At 41.2% G+C, this 22,975-nt stretch overlaps 4 protein-coding genes across 8 annotated transcripts in view; 2 read left to right on the top strand and 2 right to left on the bottom strand.

Annotated features, from left to right (window-relative positions):
- The first annotated feature begins 1,608 nt into the window (after positions 1–1,608).
- LOC6624100 (anoctamin-4) lies at positions 1,609–10,772 on the top strand. Of its 3 annotated transcripts, none has more exons than XM_070207941.1 (14): positions 1,609–2,121; positions 5,510–5,748; positions 5,813–5,997; positions 6,057–7,022; positions 7,088–7,233; positions 7,515–8,095; positions 8,150–8,367; positions 8,433–8,597; positions 8,650–8,907; positions 8,968–9,063; positions 9,131–9,230; positions 9,296–9,692; positions 9,754–9,844; positions 9,917–10,772. In XM_070207941.1, the coding sequence occupies exons 2-14, from the start codon at positions 5,562–5,564 to the stop codon at positions 10,241–10,243; spliced, it is 3,717 nt and encodes a 1,238-aa protein (XP_070064042.1). In that variant the 5' UTR covers positions 1,609–2,121; positions 5,510–5,561; the 3' UTR covers positions 10,244–10,772. The 3 variants fall into 3 exon arrangements, with proteins under 3 accessions (XP_070064042.1, XP_032290863.1, XP_070064043.1); XM_032434972.2 differs by having other exon boundaries at positions 6,054–7,022; XM_070207942.1 differs by lacking the exon at positions 9,917–10,772 and having other exon boundaries at positions 6,054–7,022; positions 9,754–9,903.
- Positions 10,773–10,859: 87 nt separating this feature from the next.
- On the top strand, positions 10,860–12,284 carry LOC6623983 (tubulin polyglutamylase complex subunit 2). Its single transcript, XM_002048287.4, has 4 exons — positions 10,860–11,235; positions 11,300–11,467; positions 11,524–11,750; positions 11,815–12,284. The coding sequence occupies exons 1-4, from the start codon at positions 11,166–11,168 to the stop codon at positions 12,175–12,177; spliced, it is 828 nt and encodes a 275-aa protein (XP_002048323.1). The 5' UTR covers positions 10,860–11,165; the 3' UTR covers positions 12,178–12,284.
- On the bottom strand, positions 12,179–13,384 carry viaf (viral IAP-associated factor). The gene is made up of 2 exons (XM_002048286.4): positions 13,226–13,384; positions 12,179–13,022 (listed from the first exon to the last, which is right to left on the bottom strand). Exons 1-2 carry the CDS (start codon positions 13,229–13,231, stop codon positions 12,306–12,308), a joined length of 723 nt encoding a protein of 240 aa, XP_002048322.1. The 5' UTR covers positions 13,232–13,384; the 3' UTR covers positions 12,179–12,305.
- A 248-nt stretch (positions 13,385–13,632) lies between these two features.
- Positions 13,633–22,975, bottom strand: part of Oct-TyrR (Octopamine-Tyramine receptor) — a 97,476-nt gene continuing 88,133 nt past the window's right edge. For all 3 annotated transcript variants that reach the window (XM_032434727.2, XM_032434726.2, XM_070207943.1), the window contains 2 exons: positions 16,090–17,704; positions 13,633–15,499 (listed from right to left, as the gene is read on the bottom strand). In XM_032434727.2, coding sequence (XP_032290618.1) covers positions 15,107–15,499; positions 16,090–17,571 — 1,875 coding nt within the window. In that variant the 5' untranslated portion in view covers positions 17,572–17,704 and the 3' untranslated portion in view covers positions 13,633–15,106. The remainder of the gene's footprint in view (positions 15,500–16,089; positions 17,705–22,975) is intronic.

Raw genomic sequence — 22,975 nt, 5'->3', positions numbered from 1 at the left:
GACTTGTATTGTCATATCCTTTAATATTCCTTTATATACATATATGACTGAAAGAACAAAAAGAGAAGAACAAAGCGGGCTTAATTAAGCGCAAGAGAGAGAAAGAGAGAGAGAGAGATAAAGAGAAATACGTACCCACATACATACATAAATCGTTAACAAATAACTCGATTAAACTTATATTCAACGTCTGAAAATCTAAAATCCTTACTTGAATTCATGAGCATCGCATAGTAAGGCTATATGTTCATTAAACATGCATACTTGCATGCATACCTATGCACATGCCTTTTTCATTTGTACCTAGCAATCGGTAAAACATATTTCAAATAACATTTTACATATTTGTTTAAAAAGGGGCTTAGACGGAACTCTTTATATTTGCAAAACACGCAGCCATTTTCTGTGTGCACACATGCCAAATGTCATTATGGAGAGGTTGTTTCGTCGATTAGTGCGCACGAATTTTAACCCCGCAGGGAGAACTAATTTATTTTTATAGATTTATTTATAAGAATGCTAGACTTATGCTTTTACTCATTAAATATTTAGTAAAATAAAAATAGGTACTCGCGTGGGAGAGCGGTTTATGTTTAGATTTTATGTGTATTTAAACATATGTGTTTCATTTAACTTTGCGCATAAATACGTATGCATTTTGAATTTTAAGCAAATTCAATTGAGACGAATATAAGGGCATACGAATGTCAAGACTCTTGCAAATTATCGATAGCTTAGCCCGGCGTGGGTGCTTGTACTTATCATGCTCAGGGCATCAGCTAATCAGGCACTGCCAAGCACATCAACTTGATTTATTTCCAACTTAATAAAAAATTCAGCTTCCCAGCTCCTGCGCTTAGGTCTATGCCTTGATCAACAGCCAGCCAGTCAGTTAGTCAGTTCATCAGTCGGGACACAACGTTGTGTTTACAATAACCTTTTGTTTACCAGAAACAAGCAATTTAATATTCTTAGAGCTGTAAATTCAAATAGGAACGACACAACAACAACTATTACATATCACGCATCGCCTTGTCTTGAAGGTGGTAAACGACGCACTTGGCCGATTGTTTGACGCAAGTACATATAGTTGCTCAAAATAGACGTACTGCCGTATAATAATAGTAGCATATAAAAAATTTTTGATTGGGGATTCTATTTTAAAAGTTACGTTACGATTGTGATAGGGCAATTAATAGTGAGGTCATGATTTAACACTGCAAAACCCTTCAGAAACGACCAATGGTCAGGGTACATTTATTAAGGCTTATAAGGTCCTTCCTTACATATGTCTGTCTGTGAATAGAATATTCCGTTTGGTCTGTGGTAACTAATCAAATTGAGGGTTTGCTGCATTCGTAATAACACTTGAAATTTTTTGTTATACTAGAGTCTAGTGTGCTACCATTTCGAATTCAGCTGTGTCAATTGACCATTAAACCAGCAACCGCAGAAATAGCCCCGTTTTACGCTCTATTCGGGAGTGGGTGAGAGAGCAACACATGAAACTAGATTACTTTGATTATCTACCTGTGGTAGATACTCTCCGTGGCGGTTGGGACGACAGACGACAGTTGCAAGCTTGCTTAGTCCAGTGGCTTGTGGCAGGTCCTTGGTCATTCGTGCGCGAGTGCTTTAACAAATCGGCCGAAATCGGAAGGTTCCATTATGCAGAACGCAATGTGTTAATAACTAAAACAGGACACGCGAGCGAGTGCACGAAAAATGTTAACGATATAAAAGAGGCAACGAATGCACAACTTTTGAATAAATAGGAAATTATTTGAGATTTTAAATCATTTAAATTAAAAATAAATAAAATATAGCAATCAAAAAAGATCGCACGAAATCGGATGTACGTATACAAAAGTACTAGCACATATTTAACTATTGAAGCGAACCTTAGGTAATTTTGATTGGGTTTAATTAGGTGGCATTTGAGTGGCTTTAACTTGAAATCAATAATCGATTAGCAATATAGAACTTGAAAAATGACAAAGTCGAATCAATAAACCTTCAATTGCTGTGATTACCTCGATGGCATGGGACTTTGCACAACTGACAAGCCAACCACAACTATTGACGCATCTAGCAAGTCATACGCGTAGGACGCGCGGCCAGGTACGATATGTATCTATGTTTCCATCTATACAGTTTCGTGCTACTTTCAGCAAGGCTATAGGGGTCGAATACCAAGTCAGGTCCTTTGTCAGACGGCAATAGGTCAAATAAATATCAAAATATTTTTGTGCGACGCCCAGCATTGGTCAATTGGAATCTAAAGGTCTTGCAACCAGACTCTTCTAAGTTGTGTCCAGAACTTCAGTTAATTGAAAATAAATAAATTACACATATTTGACATTCACCCATTGACAATCAACAACTAGTCGCCACTTAATTCAGCAACAAGTTTATTTATTTAACATTTATCGACCCAACTGGACGGACCAATGTGTCCAATGTGCATTATCACACATATTTCCCTACATACTGTATGCGGGTAAAAGGTCATTATAGCCTTGTCCTCGAGTACTACGCTACGAAATTGGACTCTCACCCATATGCGTAAGTCGAGGCCCAGATATACGCATACATGAATATATCTATCCTTTTTATACCATGTACAATAAAGCTTATAGTAAGTAGTTCAAACATACTTTTTGTCAATGAGCAGAAATTAGACCAATTTATGAACAATCAATTGGACTAGAGTTAAGTGCAAGGCTGTAAATGCCTTTTTAACGGAGCCGTTTTGAATTTAATATTTCGTTTTGAACCAAACCAATTGTTTTTAAAAGAAATAGTTTGGTTCATAAACAAGCAAAAAGAACATATGAGGCAGACACCAACCCAAGTATAAATAAATTTGGCCTCACTTATAGCCTTTAACCAATCATATTTGCTGGAAACAAATTTTGGGTGGAAATCATATGAAAGCCGTTTGGTTTTTTTGGGAGAACATATTTAAAGCTTTTAATATTGTTACTACAACGAGCAATTCTTATTAAATTCTTAATATGTATATATTATTATTATTATAAATTCGAAAAATCTTTGCTCAAGGCTGTGCTTCATAAAACGCATGAAGTTAGTTTGAAACGCGAACCGAATTAATGAGATTTACTTTATTGGAGTGTTCAATTGAGAGAGATTTTCGTTTAATTTCTAATTTTTTATTCTGTTTCTGAACAGAATAGGTCGTCATTGTCGATTCGTTGTTTGCCCCACCCACAAGTAAGGGACAACAAATGTTCCACTTGGCATTGACACAATTTGGTATGGAGAAACTGAACGCCATTTGATGAAAACTGTCAATTATATTTCTTGACAATTTAAATGAGCTTTGACAGTTGTCTATTTTGAAATTACGTAGTTCCCTACACTTTAAAGGTATTCAAACATACATAACCAAAAAAACACATTCATTTGTGTGCTTGTACAGGGGATTGTAATGTCAAATATAAGTGGCCCATGGGGACTACGATGTATGTGCATAGAAATAACTGTAAGCTACTATTACCAAAATAGAAAAACAAAATACGGTAAATGGTTAATTGCTCAATTGCTGAACATACAAATTTAAAGATTCATAACCTCATAAACATTTACATATGTGTACATTAAATATTGTTCTTAGAAGAATATGGTTAAAGGATATAAACTTGATTTTTTGAAATAGCGAAGACAACATTAAACTTGGATTAGAAAATGGCTACTTAATTTAAAGTATTCCACTTTATAACAAATGGATCATTTAGACACCTATCTATGCAACCCCGCCCAATTTAAAAAATAATATTAAACATTTTATAAATAAATACACAGCCTTATAGATTTAAAAGGCAAAGTTCACAAACCTAAGCTTCGAACCGTAAGCCAAATCAACGAAATAGCTATATCGGGTGGCATATACATATATGCTATATAGAATATGGTTACAGACTTCCAACCTGTTATTTTTTTAAATAGCTAAAGATACACTTCATCCATACTAGACTGAAATTCGAATAAGGTTACTTGGTTTTTAAATGCATGAAAAACTTAAGCAATTCATCGACTAAGAAATGCACCATTTTGAAGTGCTCTATTAGGAATTATAAATAGTTTGAAGAATTCATACTTTACTTTATAGGTACGGAAGGTTAGTATGAGGTCTTAAGTGGTTCGACCCGAGAACTTAATCAACGAAATAGTCATATGAGGCGGCAATTTTGTCTGAATTAAATATGGTGACATCCCTGCACATCCTGTACTACTCTGGGATTTGAAAGCGGATACTTGATTTTCAGTTGCCCAAACTGGATTAGTTAGACAACTCGTCTTCGAAGAACTCTTGAAATTGTTCTATTAAAAAACAAAAACATATTTACAAATCAATAATAAATGTAGAAGGCAAGGTTCACGAACCTAGCAAATGTCAATGATTCAAGCAGTGCATCGAAATATCGAAAAACTTTTGTCAGGTGGCAACCCTGCCTTCGGCATGCGTCGAATAGAATAGTCATACAGCTGCCAGGGGCTACGGTTCGATGGACGAACCATTGAGCAGACCAACTCTTTCTGCTACTTGGGTGTCCACCTGGATCGAAGGCTCATATGGGGGCCTCACATCGCAGCAACGAGAGCAAAATGCCTGAGAAGACTTCAAAAGCTCGATTGGCTACTAAAGCCTCAAAGCAAGCTGCACATATCCACGAAGACACTGCTTATCAAAACGATGGTAACGCCTATCTGGACATATGCGATCCAAGTTTGGGGCACGGCATCAGCACACCAGCTCCGTCGCATAAGAGTGGTCCAAGCCAAGGCAGCACGCAAGGTTGCTGGCCTGCCATGGTACGTAACAACAGACGCCATCGAACGCGATCTCCGCCTAACAAAGGTCGGAGATCAGCTCAACTTCTTCAGCAGCCGATACTCCGACAAATTGGTGCAGCATCCGAACGCGGCCGCAAGGGCCCTGGCTGAGCCCATCAGTGAGAGGCGCCTCCGAAGGCTACACCCCGACGACCTACCAACGAGGCACATCACTTAAACATCCCTTTCCCATTATTGTTATATATTTTTAAGTCTGTAATTATCATTTAAGTTATTAAATAATAACTATACACTATACCCTTAACTCCGCTTGGTAGAGATCAGAAGGCACTGATCGATTCCAGCGCAAAATAAACCAAATTAATGAAAAAAAAAAAAAAAAAAAAAAAAAAGAATAGAATAGTGGGAAACGCTTAAATGTATTTCGGACAAATCATTTCACATTTATTCCTTTCTATTTGTTTTATTTATGCATATTGGATGCTTGTTTGCGGTCGAGTGTTATTAATGCCTTTCGACATTGATCGAACTAACAAATTGAAATGCATAATTAATAATGGGAATAGGGGCACATGGAAAGGAGCTCGTGCGCTGGCATTGTAGGTCAAGTTACTTAAAAGTCATCCGAAAAAGAAAATGGAAAAGTTTTTTTTTATAGTATTAATGTTAACTGTACAATTACGTTTTATAGAATTCTGTGACGTCCCGACAACGTGTCGCAGATACGACAACATTACGAAAACATGAACAGTCATGGCGAGCTGAGGGGCAATTCGGATCGCAAATCGAATATATTTCAAATACGAATCGACAGTGTTGACGATGAGAGCACCGCACCCATAACGGAGGCCAATTCTCGTGAGGATCTGATTGGCAGTGCAGCGCGCGAGAGCGAGATAGCAGCTGAGCAGTCGGTGTTTCAATTTCCAAGTAAGTTAATTGCGAATTAACTTTTAAATCTAAGCAATGCTTTTTACTCATTGCCATTCAAAAGGATTTCTTTCAGTGCCCACACTACGCAATTCGCATCACAGCTCTTCTTTAAGCCCTGCCGGGCGACAGGTCGTCTCGAGTCCGGCCAAAAGTGAACGCATGATACGCAGCAAGCAGACCAAGATACGCCCACGAAGACTTAGCCAGGACAGCGGAATAGTGGCCGGCCGCTTGGTTGGTTATGCTGTAAGTTATCCGTTTGCCCGCCAATTGGCAATACTTATTTAAACGTTCCAACACAGCAGGAGAGCCCTTTGATTGATATGGACTTGCAATCGCCACCAATGGAACCCAGCATCACTGCCACTGATAATATTTACAGCTTTCTGGAGGCAGAGCGACAAGCGGCCAGCCATAGTCCAATGCCAGCGGGTAATCCTCTTACGCCCAAGCCCCCTATGGAGCAGAACTCCAGCTCGGCAGCGTACACGGAGAAATGGCTTAACTCCTCGATGGCGCGCGGTGGAAACGGCTCATTTTATCAGAAAGTCAACTCCATAGCCATGCCGCTGCCTACGCATCTGGAGACAGAGTCAGCGGAGCCGAGCCCCACGCAAGCTTTTGGACCGCGAGTGGTGGGCAGCAATGACGAGGATATACCTGGTACCGCAATGCGTCGTTCGCTGGGCTTGAACCTGAGTCCAACGTTGGGCGGACGCAAGTCCAGTCAGGTCGAGGAGTCTGTCAAGCAGCCCTACGAAATAGTGGAGTCCTCGCACTCGAATGTGCTGACCGATCAGTTTAGCTACAGGCAATTATTGCCCACTGAACGCAAAACATCCACCGGGGAGAGTAGCATTACCGGCAGCTATCTGAGCAGTCGCAAGGCCAGCAAGAGCAACAGCTTGACGGGCGATGGCAGCGAGGAGCGACGCATAAGCAAGCAGGATCGGGAAGGACTCGATCCGGAGTCCTTGATGTTTCGCGACGGGCGACGAAAGGTGGATATGGTGCTGGCCTGGGAAGAGGAGGATCTGGGCGTTATGACCGAAGCGGAAGCACGACGGCGCGATATACGGCGCAGTTTCATTGAGAATCTTGTTAAAGAGGGCCTCGAAGTGGAGCTGGAGGACAAGTCACAGTCGTTCAATGAAAAAACATTTTTCCTCAAGATTCATCTGCCTTGGCGCCTGGAAACGCGTCTGGCCGAGGTCATGAATCTAAAGCTGCCCATCAAACGCTTCATAACCATATCCGTTAAGCCATCTTGGGTAAGACTATAGTTGATTTAATTGCGTGTGTAATTATTCCCATCAATATATCTTAAATGCTCTAGGATGAGGAGAACGTAGTAATGCGGAATGTGCAGTACTGGAAAGATGTGTGGCAACGCTTAACCAAAAAGATACAGCTAGATCACAGCCTGCTGGAGGGCGAGACAACATTCAAAGCAGCAACGGCTAATGGCAATCCAGAGGAGCAGTAAGTAACCCAGCCCCGAGCTACTCTCTGCTAACTATAGATACACAAAAACTCGTACTGAGCTGCTTTGATTTTGGGGGAAACAATGAAATATTCTGAATCTGTGTATACTACACGAGGGTCTCTAATCCAATTGTGATGTTTCTAGCAATCTTGCTGCGCAAAATCGTATTTATTACATACAGACAGACATATGGAGGGACTGACGGACATAGCTATGGGTTCAGGGTACAAAAATCTGTTCTTATTCAATTTATAAATCTTCTAACTTCTTTATAAAGGTTCATTGTCAAGGATCGTGCCACGGCATACACGGGTGCCCAGCGCTCGCTTATGGTCATGCAAGTGCTAATACGCACACCTTTCGACGAGAGCGATCGAAGTGGCATAAGACGATTGCTCAATGATGGCACCTATCTGGGCTGTTTTCCATTGCACGAGGGTCGCTACGATCGACCGCATTCGAGTGGCATTTCGCTGGATCGCCGTGTACTATATCAGACGTGGGCGCATCCTTCGCAGTGGTACAAGAAGCAGCCCCTGTGCCTGGTGCGCAAGTACTTTGGGGACAAAATCGCACTCTATTTCAGTTGGTTGGGCTTCTATACCGAAATGCTAGTCTATCCGGCCGTTGTGGGCACTCTTTGCTTTATATATGGACTGGCCACACTGGAGTCGGAGGATAATACGCCCAGCAAGGAGATCTGCAATGAGTACGGCACCGGCAACATAACGCTATGCCCGCTCTGTGATAAGGCCTGCAGCTATCAAAGACTGTCCGAATCATGCCTGTTCTCACGACTGACATACCTCTTTGACAATCCCTCTACCGTATTTTTCGCAATCTTTATGTCCTTTTGGGGTAGGTACACATGCATAAATATAATCCAGATCCTAAAAATAACTTTACTCTTAGCTACCACCTTCCTGGAGCTTTGGAAACGCAAGCAATCGGTCTTAGTGTGGGAATGGGACCTGCATAATGTGGAAATGGATGAGGAGAATCGGCCGGAGTTTGAGACGAATGCAACCACATTTCGAATGAATCCGGTGACACGAGAAAAGGAACCCTACATGTCCACATGGAGTCGTGCCATTCGATTTGTCATAACCGGAAGCGCGGTGCTCTTCATGGTAAAAATTAGCAACGACAGGAATAATCCTAGTACATTCATGATATTGAATCTGATCCTCAATAGATTGCCGTAGTGCTCTCTGCCGTGCTGGGCACCATCATCTATCGCATATCATTGGTCTCGGTCATCTATGGCGGTGGCGGTTTCTTTGTGAAGGAGCATGCCAAACTGTTCACCACAGTGACAGCGGCTTTGATCAATTTGGTGGTAATCATGATATTAACACGCGTAAGTTATATTGACGCGCTTAAGGAACTCTATTAAATCAATTCCTTTGTAGATTTATCATCGTATGGCAATTAAGTTAACAAATCTGGAGAATCCACGCACTCATACCGAATACGAAGATTCATATACGTTTAAGATATTCTTCTTTGAGTTTATGAACTTTTACTCGTCGCTCATCTACATAGCCTTCTTCAAGGGCCGCTTTTTTGACTATCCCGGCGATGATCAGGCGCGACGCAGTGAGTTCTTTCGACTCAAAAATGACATATGCGATCCGGCGGGTTGCCTCTCCGAGCTGTGCATACAACTGGTAGGCAAACAGAATATTTTAAAAAGAATTCGTAGTCTAACTGTGTTTTATTTGCTATAGGCCATCATTATGGTGGGCAAACAGTGCTGGAATAACTTTATGGAGTATCTTTTTCCCAAATTCTGGAACTGGTGGCGTCAGCGAAAGCACAAACAGGTATGCATTAGAATATCAATAAAGTTATTTATATATGGAGGGAATCCTAACAATGTCTTGATTGAAGGCCACAAAGGACGAGTCGCATTTGCACATGGCTTGGGAGCAGGACTATCATATGCAGGATCCGGGTCGATTGGCACTCTTTGACGAGTACCTAGAAATGAGTGAGTGTTCAGTATCATTTGATGACTGTCCAGAAATAATTTAGCATATATTCTTATATATTCAGTCCTACAGTATGGATTCGTCACACTGTTTGTGGCCGCATTCCCGCTGGCTCCGCTCTTTGCGTTGCTTAACAATGTGGCCGAAATTCGATTGGATGCCTACAAGATGGTCACACAGGCCAGGCGACCCTTGGCGGAGCGTGTAGAGGATATTGGTGCCTGGTATGGCATATTGCGCATTATTACCTATACGGCCGTGGTGTCCAATGCTTTTGTGATCGCCTACACAAGCGATTTTATTCCACGCGTCGTTTACAAGTTCGTCTACTCGGAGTCCCACACTTTGGCCGGTTATATAGAGCACTCCCTGTCCATATTCAATACATCTGATTACAAGGAGGAATGGGGCGCCACAAGCAGCGAACGCGATCCCGACACCTGCAAATATCGAGGCTATCGGTAAGCCAAGCCATATTCCATCAATTTTGAGTCACATTTTTAGATTGTCGTCCTCTGATAGCAATGGCCCCAAGGACTATGAGCCGTATGGACTTAGTCCCCATTATTGGCATGTATTTGCCGCACGCTTGGCGTTCGTCGTGGTGTTCGAGGTAAACGCGTGCATTAACTAAATTAAACCTAATGTCCAATAAATGAACATGGATTTTTATCGTTCGTAATAGCATGTGGTTTTCGTGCTAACCGGCATCATGCAGTTCATCATACCCGATGTACCGTCCGAGGTGAAGACACAAATGCAGCGCGAGCAGCTGCTTGCCAAGGAAGCCAAATACCAGCACGGCATCAAGCGAGCGCAAGGAGACAATCAAGACATAATGAGCCTGTTCAGAGACGCCACCAGCCGCACCTCCATAGCTGGTGGCCAAATGAATGCGCGCGGCAGCTGGGCACGCCGTTTCAGTCGCCTAAGCGATGGCCTAGACGCCCATGTGGAGGTCGCTGCGCGTCCGCGCCGTTCGGTGGAGTCCACCGTATGGGAGGTATCCTGACACGAGGAGGAGGCCGAGTGCGAAACCCCAAGTCAGGCTAAGGAATGAGAGTCCTGATCTCAGCTCTGTAATACCAATCGCTTATGTCGTGCTATTTCATTCTCATATTTTCAAAACGTGCATCAATATCTTTATCATTTGTTTTTTGTGTAAATACATTTCGTTTTGAATGTATTATATATAAATAAATAGTAGTCATATTGATTTTATGAATATTTTATGTGAAACGTTCCTGCATGCAGCCATTTATGCTTTCAATAATGTTCAAATCCCATGATTCAATTCTATTTAAGAACAAGAGTCGTGTAGTTCAATAATAGCTTAATCAATATGTATGTGTAGATATTGCTAACGCCCCTAATGGGCGTAAACAACATATTCTTGGAACAAGCTCTGGAATAGCTCACAAGTATTAAACGTCCCTAGTAGAAGTAGAAGGTATATGAAGATTACCAAGTAGGTAGACGGACAGACGGAAAACAAGACGGACAGACGGACATTGCGCAAACCTAATATACTCCAATTACTTTGTGATCGCATGATAACTATACCTACGATATTGTAATCGTATCTAAATATAAATGTATTAGTTTTTCAAATTTTTGATAAAGTAGTAGTCCAATATTGATCAATTTTAACCAAATTCTATAAAGTACATTAAACTGTACACTAGTGCTTATGTTTCGATGCGATATCTACAAAGACAAAAAAAATAAAATCGATTTCAACCAATTGACAATCCAAAAGAAACCTATTCCTGCCTTCAACTGACTGAGAAGTATATAACAAGTCAGCCTTTCCAGCTGTTATCGCAGCCGTTACCAGAACAACCAGTGCCAGGACCGAATTGTTTACTACCCCAACTTGTCGTCGTCAAACAAGTCTTTAAAATATTTCAAAACGACAAGAATAACATTTAAAAATGAACAAGAAACTCTCACCGGAAGATGCATTCTACGAAAATCTGACCTTGGGCCTCATCAAAACTCTATGTGAGTAGTGTGCTTTAGCCGGGCCACTTGACTTATCGAATCCATTCCAAATTCCAAACAATAGCAAGTGTGCCGCGAGTCTGCAATGTTAATCTCGAGCGTCGTCAGCCGCTGAATCCCTGCCAGGTGATAAATTGGGAGCAGCGGCACTGTGTCTATCTGCCCGAGGATATGAAAAAGTTTTACTTGTCTACGGATGGCTTTGTGCTCAACTGGAGCTATCAATATGCGCGTAAGTTTAGTGAGTTATATGGTTTCTCCATAAATCCATCATACGCTTGCCATCAGCTAATGACGTGCGCCGCGTGGGCTATATACACTTTCCGCACCTGCTGCAGGTGACGCTGTTGCGCGAGAATATCGAGAACACGCACTCGGTAAACAGCTCCGGCTCTGCGACTGCGATTGCCAGTGGACCAACTGTTGCTGCCAAGGACAAATGGGATAACGCCACGCCTATCATTACGGCCAAGACCAAGATATTCGAAATCAACAACATAAATGAACTGGCCAAGGTGAGACGTCCTGTAAAACTGCAACTAGTATGTGTATGTACATGTATGGTATTCTAATTTGCAGGTGTGCATGTTGTACGATTCCACCAGTTCGAACAGTCCCAGGTTCTATTTGCTCGAGCTAAGCACCCTTAGTTGGCAGTTTCTGGCCGAGACGTTTAGCGAGTATTTGCGCATGGCCATAGCGCATTTGGGCCTGCCCTACTGGGAGCTGTGCTTCTCCAGCTTTGGCTTGCCCTCGTGGACGGAGCAGCTGTTTCTGCTGCTAGCTCCGCACCTGCTGGAGAAGCACGAGTTGCGGCGCGGACGCATCATAAATCCCGCCTGCGAGCATCCGTACAATATCCTGGATCCAAATATATTTCGCAGCAAGCCAAAGGGCACAAATAAGTCCTCGACGAGCAGTGTGAAATCGCATAACAAGTGAATCCTGGCAGTAAAAATTGTTTTTAATTTGTTAACAAATATGCACAGACCGTCTGAAGATAAATTCCCAGATTGTTGTACTGCAACATGAAATGGTTAATTAACGAACACGTGATCTTAAAATGAGATTTAGTAGAAGTCGGCGCTCTTGTCTTCCAAGTCGGCCAGCATTTTGTCCTTGATTTGGGGCCTGGGATCCTCTTTAATTTCAGTAGGCACTGCACCGACTTGGCCCAACATATACTCCAGCTCATCGAGCGTCAGTTTATCGCCGCGCAGCTCCAGCGGCCCAATGAACTGTTTGCGCATCGCACCCTCGTGGTATATGAAAATTGTGGGCAGGTTCTTTTCAGGAAAATTTGGTATGCACGTGGTGGCTATGGAGCGCAGGAATTTCGTCTGCGGAAAGCGCACAGCCAGCTGTTGCATGTGATGGTGTATGAGGGCGCAGAGGGGTACGCCGTTGGCGTACAGATGCAGCACCACCCAGATGCCTTCGCCGGCTTTGGTCACCTCGTTGACGTACTCCTGCCCGGATATTTCACGCACGCTGCCGAAACGCGCCTTTTCGGCTATTGCTCGCATCTCGGCGATGCGTCGTTGGCGATACTGTTCCAGCACTGCCTCGTCCTCAGAATCCTCTAGTTCGTCCAGCTCATCCAGCGACATGTCATCGATGCGTTTGTCGCGCTGTCCCTCCTGGGGCGGCAGATCTGTGCGTCGCTGGATGACGTCATTCATCATTGCCTGAATTTGATCTTCTGTGATTTCAGCCTCCTTTTGCCTTGGCCCGATGATTCCCTTTGCGCGCAGCACATCGTTCCACTCGGTATCTTCGTTGGGGTCCTATAGCAAATACTATTTAATTAAGTTTCCATTCAGAAAATGGTCGGCGCACTCGTGCGTTTCATTTTGGATGTGTTTTTACCAAATATGGATATAAAAGAATGCACATGCTTAAAGATATTTACATATATACATACAGAAATAAGCAATGAAAAATGAACCAATGATGATGAATAAGCGTTGTGTAGGTGCTTTTGACTTACCTGCATTTTAGTGTTGTTATTTGCTAATGAAGCGCACGATTTAATATATTAATATAACTTTAGTTTTCACTTATGACTGCAACTAAATATAAAATTATATGACTAATAAATTTTTGGTAAACAGCGGTAAATGCTCGAAATGTAATGTTAATAGCCCCAAAATACTATTTGGTTATTATCAGAAAATACTGCACTGCTGATGTATTTAACAGAGCTGTTAATACACATTTGAGTAGTGAGCGCCTTAAGTCGAATCATAGCAGGCAGCTTCTGTCAGCACTCTCACTAAGAAATACCAGAAACTGTTAGTGAACATTATGGTGACTGCTGTTAAACCAAGCGAATATGTTAATGGCAGCCACTGTAAAGGTTATTGGGCTGCAAAACGCTGAACCGGTCATATGTTAAGCAACAGGTTATTTATTTAATATACATAAGGGTCACACAGTGCAAGCATTAGAGCCATTGGTATATATTTCACAGCACTGGCTGGTTTTAAATTTAAGCCGTTACACATTATGTAAATTTGAAATAGAAACGTAGTGGCAGACCCTAATGCGATTTTACTCTCACTTAAATTTAATTGCTATTGGTCTAAAATCGATAAATAAGGTCGAAATTCAGAGTTTCAATTTACAAACAAAGGGAATGTATTTTAATTATCTGTCATAACTTTTATTCGAATCTGTCTTTTTGTTCATTTGCTTTGTTTCATTTTGCATTTGCTAATTAAACAATTTAATTAGTGAAATTAACGTACATCATCAAAATTCTTTTGATTTTATACACCGATTTATATATATATATATGTAAGTATATATATTTTATAACTCTATTGCACAATGCAATAATACATTTAAATTTTTGTTTTGTATATTTTACTTATTTGATTTTTGTTTTCTGTGAATTATTATTAGGTATTTAAGCTTATAGCTGTGCCTTTGCACACTCAACACATTTGATGCTCAGCCATGAAAATAATTTACGTATAATTAACTTATTTAACAAATCTTTTTAAGCGTACCTCAAAGTATACATACATTAACAACAAGTTCGATTATTTGTAATTAATTCATCTACCTAAAATTTAATACAAGTATTTAAAGTAATGCCTAAGAAAACAGCTGTTGGAAGTTTCTTAAAGTTGAGCGCGCGCATTTAACTAACCATTATTTATATTAGTTTATATTTTATTTACGTATTTTCTATATAATTAGTTTATGCGTTGAAAAGTGAAACATGAAAGTCTGCAACAAACTTGTGCCTAAACATTTATTTAAATTCAATTCGATTTTCATTTTTGGTTTTCATTTTTTATTTATTTTATTTACGTATTTTACGTTTTAATATTAATATTTTTGGATGCTGTATTTTTGTTTTGCTCTAACTTTGATGCTGTTGTTTTTTTTTTATATTTTTATTTAATTTCTTATCTAAGCAAATTTGTCATTTTATATTTATTTGATGAGTATATTTAACAGTTTAGATTTATCTAATTACGGCCAGGTATGCCCCATCCAATGGCAGAAACACCTGACAAAAGTAAGAGACTTATTTTAAGCGAGAGTCGCTCGACATATAAATAAATAATTAACGAGAAGCTCTTAACACAAATAAATAGTTAAAGTCTAAGAAAACTATTTTAACACGTAGCTTTTAGAAATTGCTTAAAATTGTCAATATATTTATAAATTGCATATTAGTTTAGATGAAAACTCGAGATCTTTATACAAATGAGTGAAACCATATCGTTTTTTTTTTTTAGTATTTCGTCAGGTGTTTCCACATCATCCCAAATCAGATTAACTTTTGGCACAAACTTTGACTAACGCTCTCCCTTTGCTGCTGCTGCTGCCGCCTAGATTTGCCAAGATCAGCGTATCAGTTGATGCCCAACAGTCTTTTGAATGCGCGTCTATAGTCCAAGTTGAATATCGTATAGATGACCGGATTCAGGCCAGAGTTAATATAACCCAGCCAGGTGATGAAGTTCTTGAACTTGTTTGTGGGACAACAGCTCTGGCAGAATGGCAAGATCACGTACATCAGAAAGAATGGCAGCCAGCAGATGACAAAGACGCCCATGATGATGCCCAGTGTGCGGGCCGCTCGCCGCTCCTTGGACAGCGAGATCTTCTGCTTCTCCTCGATGAACTGATTAACGGTGCTCGGCTTCTTCTGCAGCGCCGGGGCAGCAGCCGTTGCGCCTGTCGACGACGACTGTGGTGGTGTTAGCTTCAGCGAGGTTTGCTCCTCGGCCTGGGTCACGCAAACCTGAGCAATTTAATTTAAATATTTATGGTGGTATTTAAGTTCATTCTTGGCACAAGACATGCCAATTAACATTCTTATAGATATATATGTGTTCTGTGGAAAAATGTGTTGTCATTTAGACTATAAGCTTTGATCGGACTTAGTCCATTTTCGTCAAATGTTAGTTAATGCACTCAAAAAATGTTTTTCTACATATCAGAAAAACTTATTTTCCATATTTCAGTAAATATTTCAGAAATATGATCGATCTTTCGTTTAACAAAAATTTGTTTATTAAGAAAAAGTTGTGAAATCAAATTTCATAAAGATTCTTGGAAATGCTTTTGAACTAGAAATGTCACAGATAGTATCTTAACTCCCAATTCCGACAAGGGGTAGTGGACTTGCCGGAAGGTGTGAAACACCTTTTAAATGGATTTGAACAAAGATCTGGGAAAAGCAGCTAAAAACCGTTTGTAAGATAACAATAAACTTTCCTAAAGTTCTCAAACTTGCTGCTGGAATTTCCCAATCACCAGTCAGTCAGTCAGTTGGACTTTCATTCGAACAATCAGAAAAAACAGCTTTATATATAGATCAGAATAACTAACCTGTATGCAACCTTTGGGATCGCTGCCGCTCTCTGTGCTTATCTCTGGATCCGATTTGGCGGCGTTGCTGGCATTGTTGCTGTTGGCTTGTGGCAGCAACTGTTGCTCCCCGTGCGGCTCGCACGTCGACGAGGATGACTGAGAACGACGACCACTGCGCCCCTTGCCGTGCTTAATGGAGTCCTTGATCTTGGCACGACGCGACTTTTTGACCAGCACGACAACATGCTGCTGCTGTTGCTGCTGCTGCTGCTGCTGTTGCTCCTTGTTCGGCTCGGGCTGTGCGTGTGTCTCGCTGCTGAGGCTCTCCTGATCGTTGTGTATCATGGGCGTGGCAAAGTTGGCGCGATCCCGTCCACAGCAGAGCCAACTGCTGCACAGGCTGCCCAAGGCGCGCGCCTTGGAGCTGGTCGAGCTGCCACCTGCTGCCGCCGCACCGCTAGTATTGATGGCCTCCAGCTCTGTGGACTTCAATGCGATGGTGTTTAATTTGTTCGCCTTGGCGCGCTCACGCAGACGGCGTCGCGTGGCCACAAAGATCTCGATGTACACAATGGTCATGATGATCAGCGGTATGAAGAACGAGCCCAGCGATGAGTAGATGACATAGCCGCGCTGCGAGGTTAGCTCACAGGGCGTGGCGCTGGTAAACTCATCCGGCCAATCGTTCCAGCCAATTAGCGGTGGGCTGCTAATCAGCAGCGACAGCAGCCACACCCCCGAGATTAGCAGCAGGACACGACCCACCGTCCGCTTCTGGGCATAGTTAATCGGATCGGTGATGGCCCAATAGCGATCCAGTGCAATGGCGCACAGATTCAATATGGATGAGGTGCAGCAGAGCACATCGCAGGTTAGCCAAAGCTTGCACAAATGTATGCCAAACTCCCAGCGACCCAGTATGGAGTAGGCCACATTGAATGGCAGCACCAGCAGAGCCACCGTTAAATCCGCCACGGCCAGCGAGACAATGAAAAAGTTCTGGACAATGCGCAGCGGCTTGTAGGTGAAGACGCTCAGTATGACCAGAATGTTGCCAATAATGGTCAGCACTATGATGATGGAGAGCACCAGTGCGGTGAGCAGCGCCTCCCATTCTGGCACCGCCAGCTGCACGCCCAGAAAGCTGCCTTGCAGCTCCTCCGCCGCCAGGGCGCCACATTCATGCGTTGTCTCCACAATTGTTGCAGCTGTCGCCGTCGCCGTTGCCGTCGCTGTGGCAGTTGCCGTTGTCAGGCTGTCCACCAGCGAGCCCGATAAATTGGCCGCCAGGGCGGCTGTTGTTGTGGATGCCGCTGCCGCTGCTGTGTCCACTGTGGCTGCACTGCGTCCGTTGCCCGTTGCTGGCGCCGATGCCGCCTTTGCTGCTGCTGCCGCTGTGGATGCCTCTGGCGTGCTGTTGACGGCTGCAGCAGCTGTCAGCGCTGCCGCGGCCACCGTTGTGGTGACATTTATGAACAAGATTTGATCTGCCGATGGCATTTTGACATTCTGCTATCGCTGCCACCCAGCTGCCTTCTCGCCTTCTTGTGCTTCGTCCTGCTCCGTTTGTTCCTTATATGCGTTCTCTGTGCTGCTTTCTGCTATTTTCTTATTTTATTTTATTATTTGTTTGCTGCAAGCACAAGCAAAATTAAGTTTTTGGTTAAAAATGCAATTTTATCTTATTGACACACATATATTATTATGTTTAAGAAAGATTACCAAATCAGAAAGTTAGATTTTGCTAGATAGAGAGATATTTCTTTAACTTGAATTTTACAATGTACTGTAATCTTAAAACAAATCAACTGAACTAGCCCGAAAGCAAATCAGAACATTTCATGGGAAAATATATCTTTGGAAGGCCGAATTTCCCTTTTACAAATATATAAGAAGAGTGAAGCTGAGTTGGATCAAAATATCTTGGAAAATATAATATTTTACTATAAAAATTACCTATCTTTCTGTGGCAGCCATATGATAGTGATAGTGGCCCCATTCGATCAGACTGGCAAAGTTTCAAGATGATTTAAAACCCAAGGACTAGTTCCCATAGACACAGATGAAGGACAGGCAAACGTGGCTACATCGGTTGTTGATGCTGATCTACACTATAAACTTTACTTAATCGATTCTTATAAAATGTCATATCTTTACCACACATGCTTTATTAGATTCATGTCAGAAATATTTCTTAAATTCAATATGGGCTTAAGAGTTATGTATATTACTTTTTATGAAACGTATTTATTCAAGTTTCCTTAAATTACAATTTTGCATCGATTTTAAACCGTCAAAGAAGACAATCAAAACTCATGTCACTTACAAATTACTTACAAGTTTTTCTGCAAACATGCAAAATAGGAGGAGGTAGAAAAAGTATAGCACAAAGTGCCCAAAACACTTTAATGAGCAAAAAAGGTTCAATATCATTCGACGCTATGTGAAACAATGCAAAACCAAATCAAAAAAGAAAAAAGGTCTTGTGGACATTCCGGATGAGGGTCTTGTCAGAAAGCCATTAACAATTTAGTAGTTGACAATTTTTCGCATTGGCCGTTAAATAAAAGGAAGCTAACTAATTAAAAATGCCAGCCAAAGTAAAATGACAGCTGTAAAATAATACACCGCGAGCTACATTTACTTGAGATACGCTCGACAAAATTCTAATAAAACATGATATGACAGCTACTACTCGATTATGTGGCTGACCTCAAGGATTTCATGTCAACTAAACCAGATACAGAAGAAGGAAAGGATGTGTTCGACAGCTGAGTTAATATTGGCAATAATAATCTGGGTCGTTAAGTTGCTGCAGTTATCGTTAGCCAGGATGCTGGTTCGAATCAAATTCAAAGCAAGTTTGTATTCTTTTTGGCAAAAGAGACCAAGCAATCCACGGCTACTTAAAAAAGTCAGATGAATTGTAACTATTTCCTATACTTCAATTATTAAATAATAGAAAACAAATAAGAATGCTTTAGTCGGGAGCTCTAGGGAATACCCTGAACCTTCTTTTACCAGACAACAATGCCACACGCAAATGGTGGGCAGTTCCAGATGATTTACTTTTTGATTTTGATCAAATAAGAGAACCTTGATCTGTGTATACTATTCTAGAAGTATGTCAAGTGTCATGACTCTAGGTTTCTTTACATTTAAGAGATTTGCTCAAAAACAAGATTTTTATCAATCGCCCGTTAAGTCTCTAGCTCTTATTAGTTCTGGGATCGATGCGCTCATACATATATACGGACGGATGGACGGACATGGCTGGATCGACTCGGCTATTGATGCTGACCAAGAATATGTATATTTGATGGGGTCGGAAAGACTTTCTTTTGCCTGTTAAATACATTACCACAAAACCATTATAACCTTCAGGGTATACAAAAATATTTTGCTGACTGCCTCTATCGACTGGATAAATCTACTCGGCTGTTGCTACTGAAGTCACTCGCAGAAGTCATCAATGCGTTCCACATTTCTTGGCACAATTCACAAGTCTATCAATTTGACATAAGAAGTATGTTATCTTGCAGAGCGGACACACAAGCTGCTGGCAACCAGTTATCGTGTCTTTTAGCCTTCAAATCTTGGGCTAATCTTGTGCGAGTCCATAAATTGCACATAATTGTTACGCCGTATTTTTGCCGCCTTCAACGCTTGACACATTTATCCGCTTAGCCTCTTGCCTCGTGCCAACAGCAATTGCAGCAGCATTTGCTTCTTGCCACATGAAGCTGCAGCATTCGCAGCTAAACAAAAAGGAGAAAAAAACATTAATCAAAATAACCGGCTCATAAACTGCGCGCACGCGACCAAAAAATAAGAAAAAATAAAATGTTCAGGAAAAACATTTTCATTCAGGCCAAAAACTGTTTGCCTCGTATTTCATGCCGTTTTTTTTTTTTTTTTTTTGGGTGTGAATTTTTTGTTGGCGGCTTCAGAGGCTTTTCCGCACATGAACCTGAAGCTCACCTTGATTTTTGTTTGCGAAGTTTTTTATTATTTGGTTTTTCGTAACATGAATTAGTCAAAAAGTTTTGCAATCGCTTTTTCTGAGCTGCGCAGTGTGACCAGATCACGGAGGGTGCAAACTCTAGAGAGACCGTCTGCTAAGCTGATTAGCCACAATAATTGAATAAATGCAGAGCTCAACACTTAACTCTGCTGCGGACTGGACGCTTAGCAATAAGCTGATTAGAGAGCGTTTATGATTACAACGCGCACACACACAAACACAAACACACACACACACTTGGTTTTATATGTTGTGTGTGTGTGTGTGCCATGAAAAGCTTTGGCTTAGTTGCCTTGAGTTTTCCTTTCGCAAATGCTTTGCACATTTCTTTTCAGTTTAGTTTTGCATACATTCATATCTATGCAAAAGTTTTCATGGTATGACCTTGCTCTGTGTGATATGGCATGATAATATTCACACGTACACACTCCCACACACACACACACATACCCTCACACCCACACACAGATAAACACGCAATCACACAGATATAAGACTTGGTTTTTTGGCTGAGCTGTCATTAGCAAAACTTGCCAAGTTTTTGCTCTACTAGAAACGTGGTTAGCCTGTTTGTTCGTCTTCTATTATAATTTCTAGTTCTCTAATTTGTCTTTGTAATAAGATTTGTGACAGCTTTAAAGCAGCGCCTAATTATTAATTAATTACATAAAATGTCAAATTTTAATAATTTAGCAGACTTTGAAATTTCGCACTCCGTGTGCACTACGAGGACATACCTTCAAGTTTGTAGCTCTTATAGGTCTGAGATACTTTCGTTTATTGCAAATCAAGAATATATATACCTTATGAGACCGGAGATGCTTGCTTCTGCCTGTTACAATCAGTTGCACAAATACATTATACCCCTTTTACCCTTTTTGAACCAACCTTTTAGCCATCTCTCGCAGGCTTTTCCAAGCTAAAAGGGGCAGCTGACTTATTTTAATAAAAAATGTTAGGCAAATTATAAACCGACTATTCTTTGGTATATTAGATATAACAATGAAAGTGTATAACTTGAGAGGATAAATAATAAAACAGCAAATAAGAGAGCAACAAGGGAATCAATCAAAATGTTACCCGACAAGCAATAACGAGGAGGAAAACAAGCAAATGGGAAAAGACGCCAAATGCCAATTAACGGAATTTGTTAAGACACTTGTCGAATTTTCCCTCTTGTTTTATTTACAAACCATATACAAACATTAAGTGGCAAAACAACTTTGCCCGTGTTTTATTTTTAGCAGCCCAAATTGGCCCATTAATAAAGGCTCGCTTGCGCCTCTTTCCCAAAGATACACAGAAGTCCTTACATATTTAATAGTCCTAGGCTTGTGGCTAAAATTAAATGGCACGAGAAGTAGTTCGACCAGGTGAAAGGGATTCTTAGACGCAGTTGAATATGCGTGATTCGTGCAGGTTAGGCTAAATAAGTGAGATGTATTAAAACTAACGATCAAATTTAGAGCCGGGGAAGTTATCCCACGACAGGTCTTTAATGAGGAGGTTTTGAGCATTGCAACGAGACGAACCAAAAAGTTTTGCAGTTATTAAAATATTCATTTAAATTAAATGGAGGGTAGTGCAAATTTCGTAACTTAATTTGCTTAAGGAAAAACCTTGCTGTAAGCCGTATTTGAAATTGAATCGATATTAATATGAACCAGTTACCCAAAACACATTCGAACTAAAACCCAAACCAAATTAAACAACTGTTTAAATATAATCTAATTGATAATAAACATGAGAGCCAAGCGTAAATAGCTTGGGTTCCAAGTATATCCTATTTTGGGTAACAGAACAAATCTAGCCCAATCATTAATATAAATTAAAGTAAGAACTACAACCTGGTTTCAAGAATGTGCCAAGCCCGGACCGAAAGGCAGATTTCTGTCTGGTTCGAAAAGAGAATTGAAGCAGCGGCATCTGTCGAGTCTCTACTCCCGACTGCACTACTGTGATACCATTCAGTTAGGTCTCATTCGAATTCGATGGATTAACTTTCCTATTCCACGCCCGCAACCCAATCGGACCATAGGCGACAGCTGGCAGCATTTGTGATACTGAGCCAGTTGTATTTCAATTTCCGCCCACTTCAAGTCTCCGCTTGTGGTTTTGCCCATATCCGCGTTTGTGTAACGCAGCCGCCATTCTGGTCTATCGCAGTATTCCCATTATGGTCTATGCCTATTCCACGTCTAGATGAACATCGACCTGTTTCAATAAAGTCTAGTCCAGCGAAATGAAAATGCGCAATACTTGAACCTTATCCACACACGCTCACATACCCGCAGTTTTCAATACGCAGTTTCCCATTCTCTGGCCAGGCACAGTTCGAAGTATTCCAATTTTCATTCCAGGTTCGACATTGCCAAATCAATGGGTTTCATTTCGCGGGGGCTTTCGTACACGTTTATTTGGATACAGTTTTTGGACTTTTAGTGCACGGTTTTTGGCTGCTATTTTAACATTCGCAGCGCAAATTTCATTTACAATTAAACGTATATGCTTTCATTAAATATCAATATCAAATCTAGGCTTTTGAATTGTGAAGGCAAGTGAAATGCTGCAAGCCGAGGCGGCTTGGCTTTGCCTTTTATCTCTTTGCACAGTTCACAGTTTGCAGTTTGCAGTTTGCAGTTTGCAGTTTGCAGTTTGCAGTTTGCAGTTTGCACTTTTGTGTGCCTTGATGTGAGCTTAATGCATTATAAAGCACAGCAATAGATCAACACCAACGCCAACACTCGCACACTTGCAAATTTGTTTGCCCTGATGCGTGTGTGTTTGTGTTTGTCTTTCACATACAGGCTTGTGTTTGCCCATGCTCGTCTCGGGCTTCGAGCCGGGTCTCTGTGTGTGTGCGTCTTGGGGCGTGCCTTG

This window comes from Drosophila virilis, chromosome 3 (assembly GCF_030788295.1).
Source record: "Drosophila virilis strain 15010-1051.87 chromosome 3, Dvir_AGI_RSII-ME, whole genome shotgun sequence".
NCBI classification, from domain to species: Eukaryota; Metazoa; Arthropoda; class Insecta; order Diptera; family Drosophilidae; genus Drosophila; species Drosophila virilis.
Note: the sequence above shows the minus strand (reverse complement) of the source record. Positions and strands in the feature narration are given on the sequence as shown.

Bases quoted from the DNA above. Each gene is read 5' to 3' on its own strand.
- LOC6624100 (XM_032434972.2), top strand. From the start codon at position 5,562: ATGAACAGTCATGGCGAGCTGAGGGGCAATTCGGATCGCAAATCGAAT. The intron at 7,234-7,514 runs GTAAGTAACCCA...TTCTTTATAAAG, and splicing joins AATGGCAATCCAGAGGAGCA to GTTCATTGTCAAGGATCGTG. The intron at 8,598-8,649 runs GTAAGTTATATT...ATTCCTTTGTAG, and splicing joins TAATCATGATATTAACACGC to ATTTATCATCGTATGGCAAT.
- LOC6623983 (XM_002048287.4), top strand. From the start codon at position 11,166: ATGAACAAGAAACTCTCACCGGAAGATGCATTCTACGAAAATCTGACC. The intron at 11,236-11,299 runs GTGAGTAGTGTG...TCCAAACAATAG, and splicing joins GGGCCTCATCAAAACTCTAT to CAAGTGTGCCGCGAGTCTGC. The intron at 11,468-11,523 runs GTAAGTTTAGTG...GCTTGCCATCAG, and splicing joins CTGGAGCTATCAATATGCGC to CTAATGACGTGCGCCGCGTG.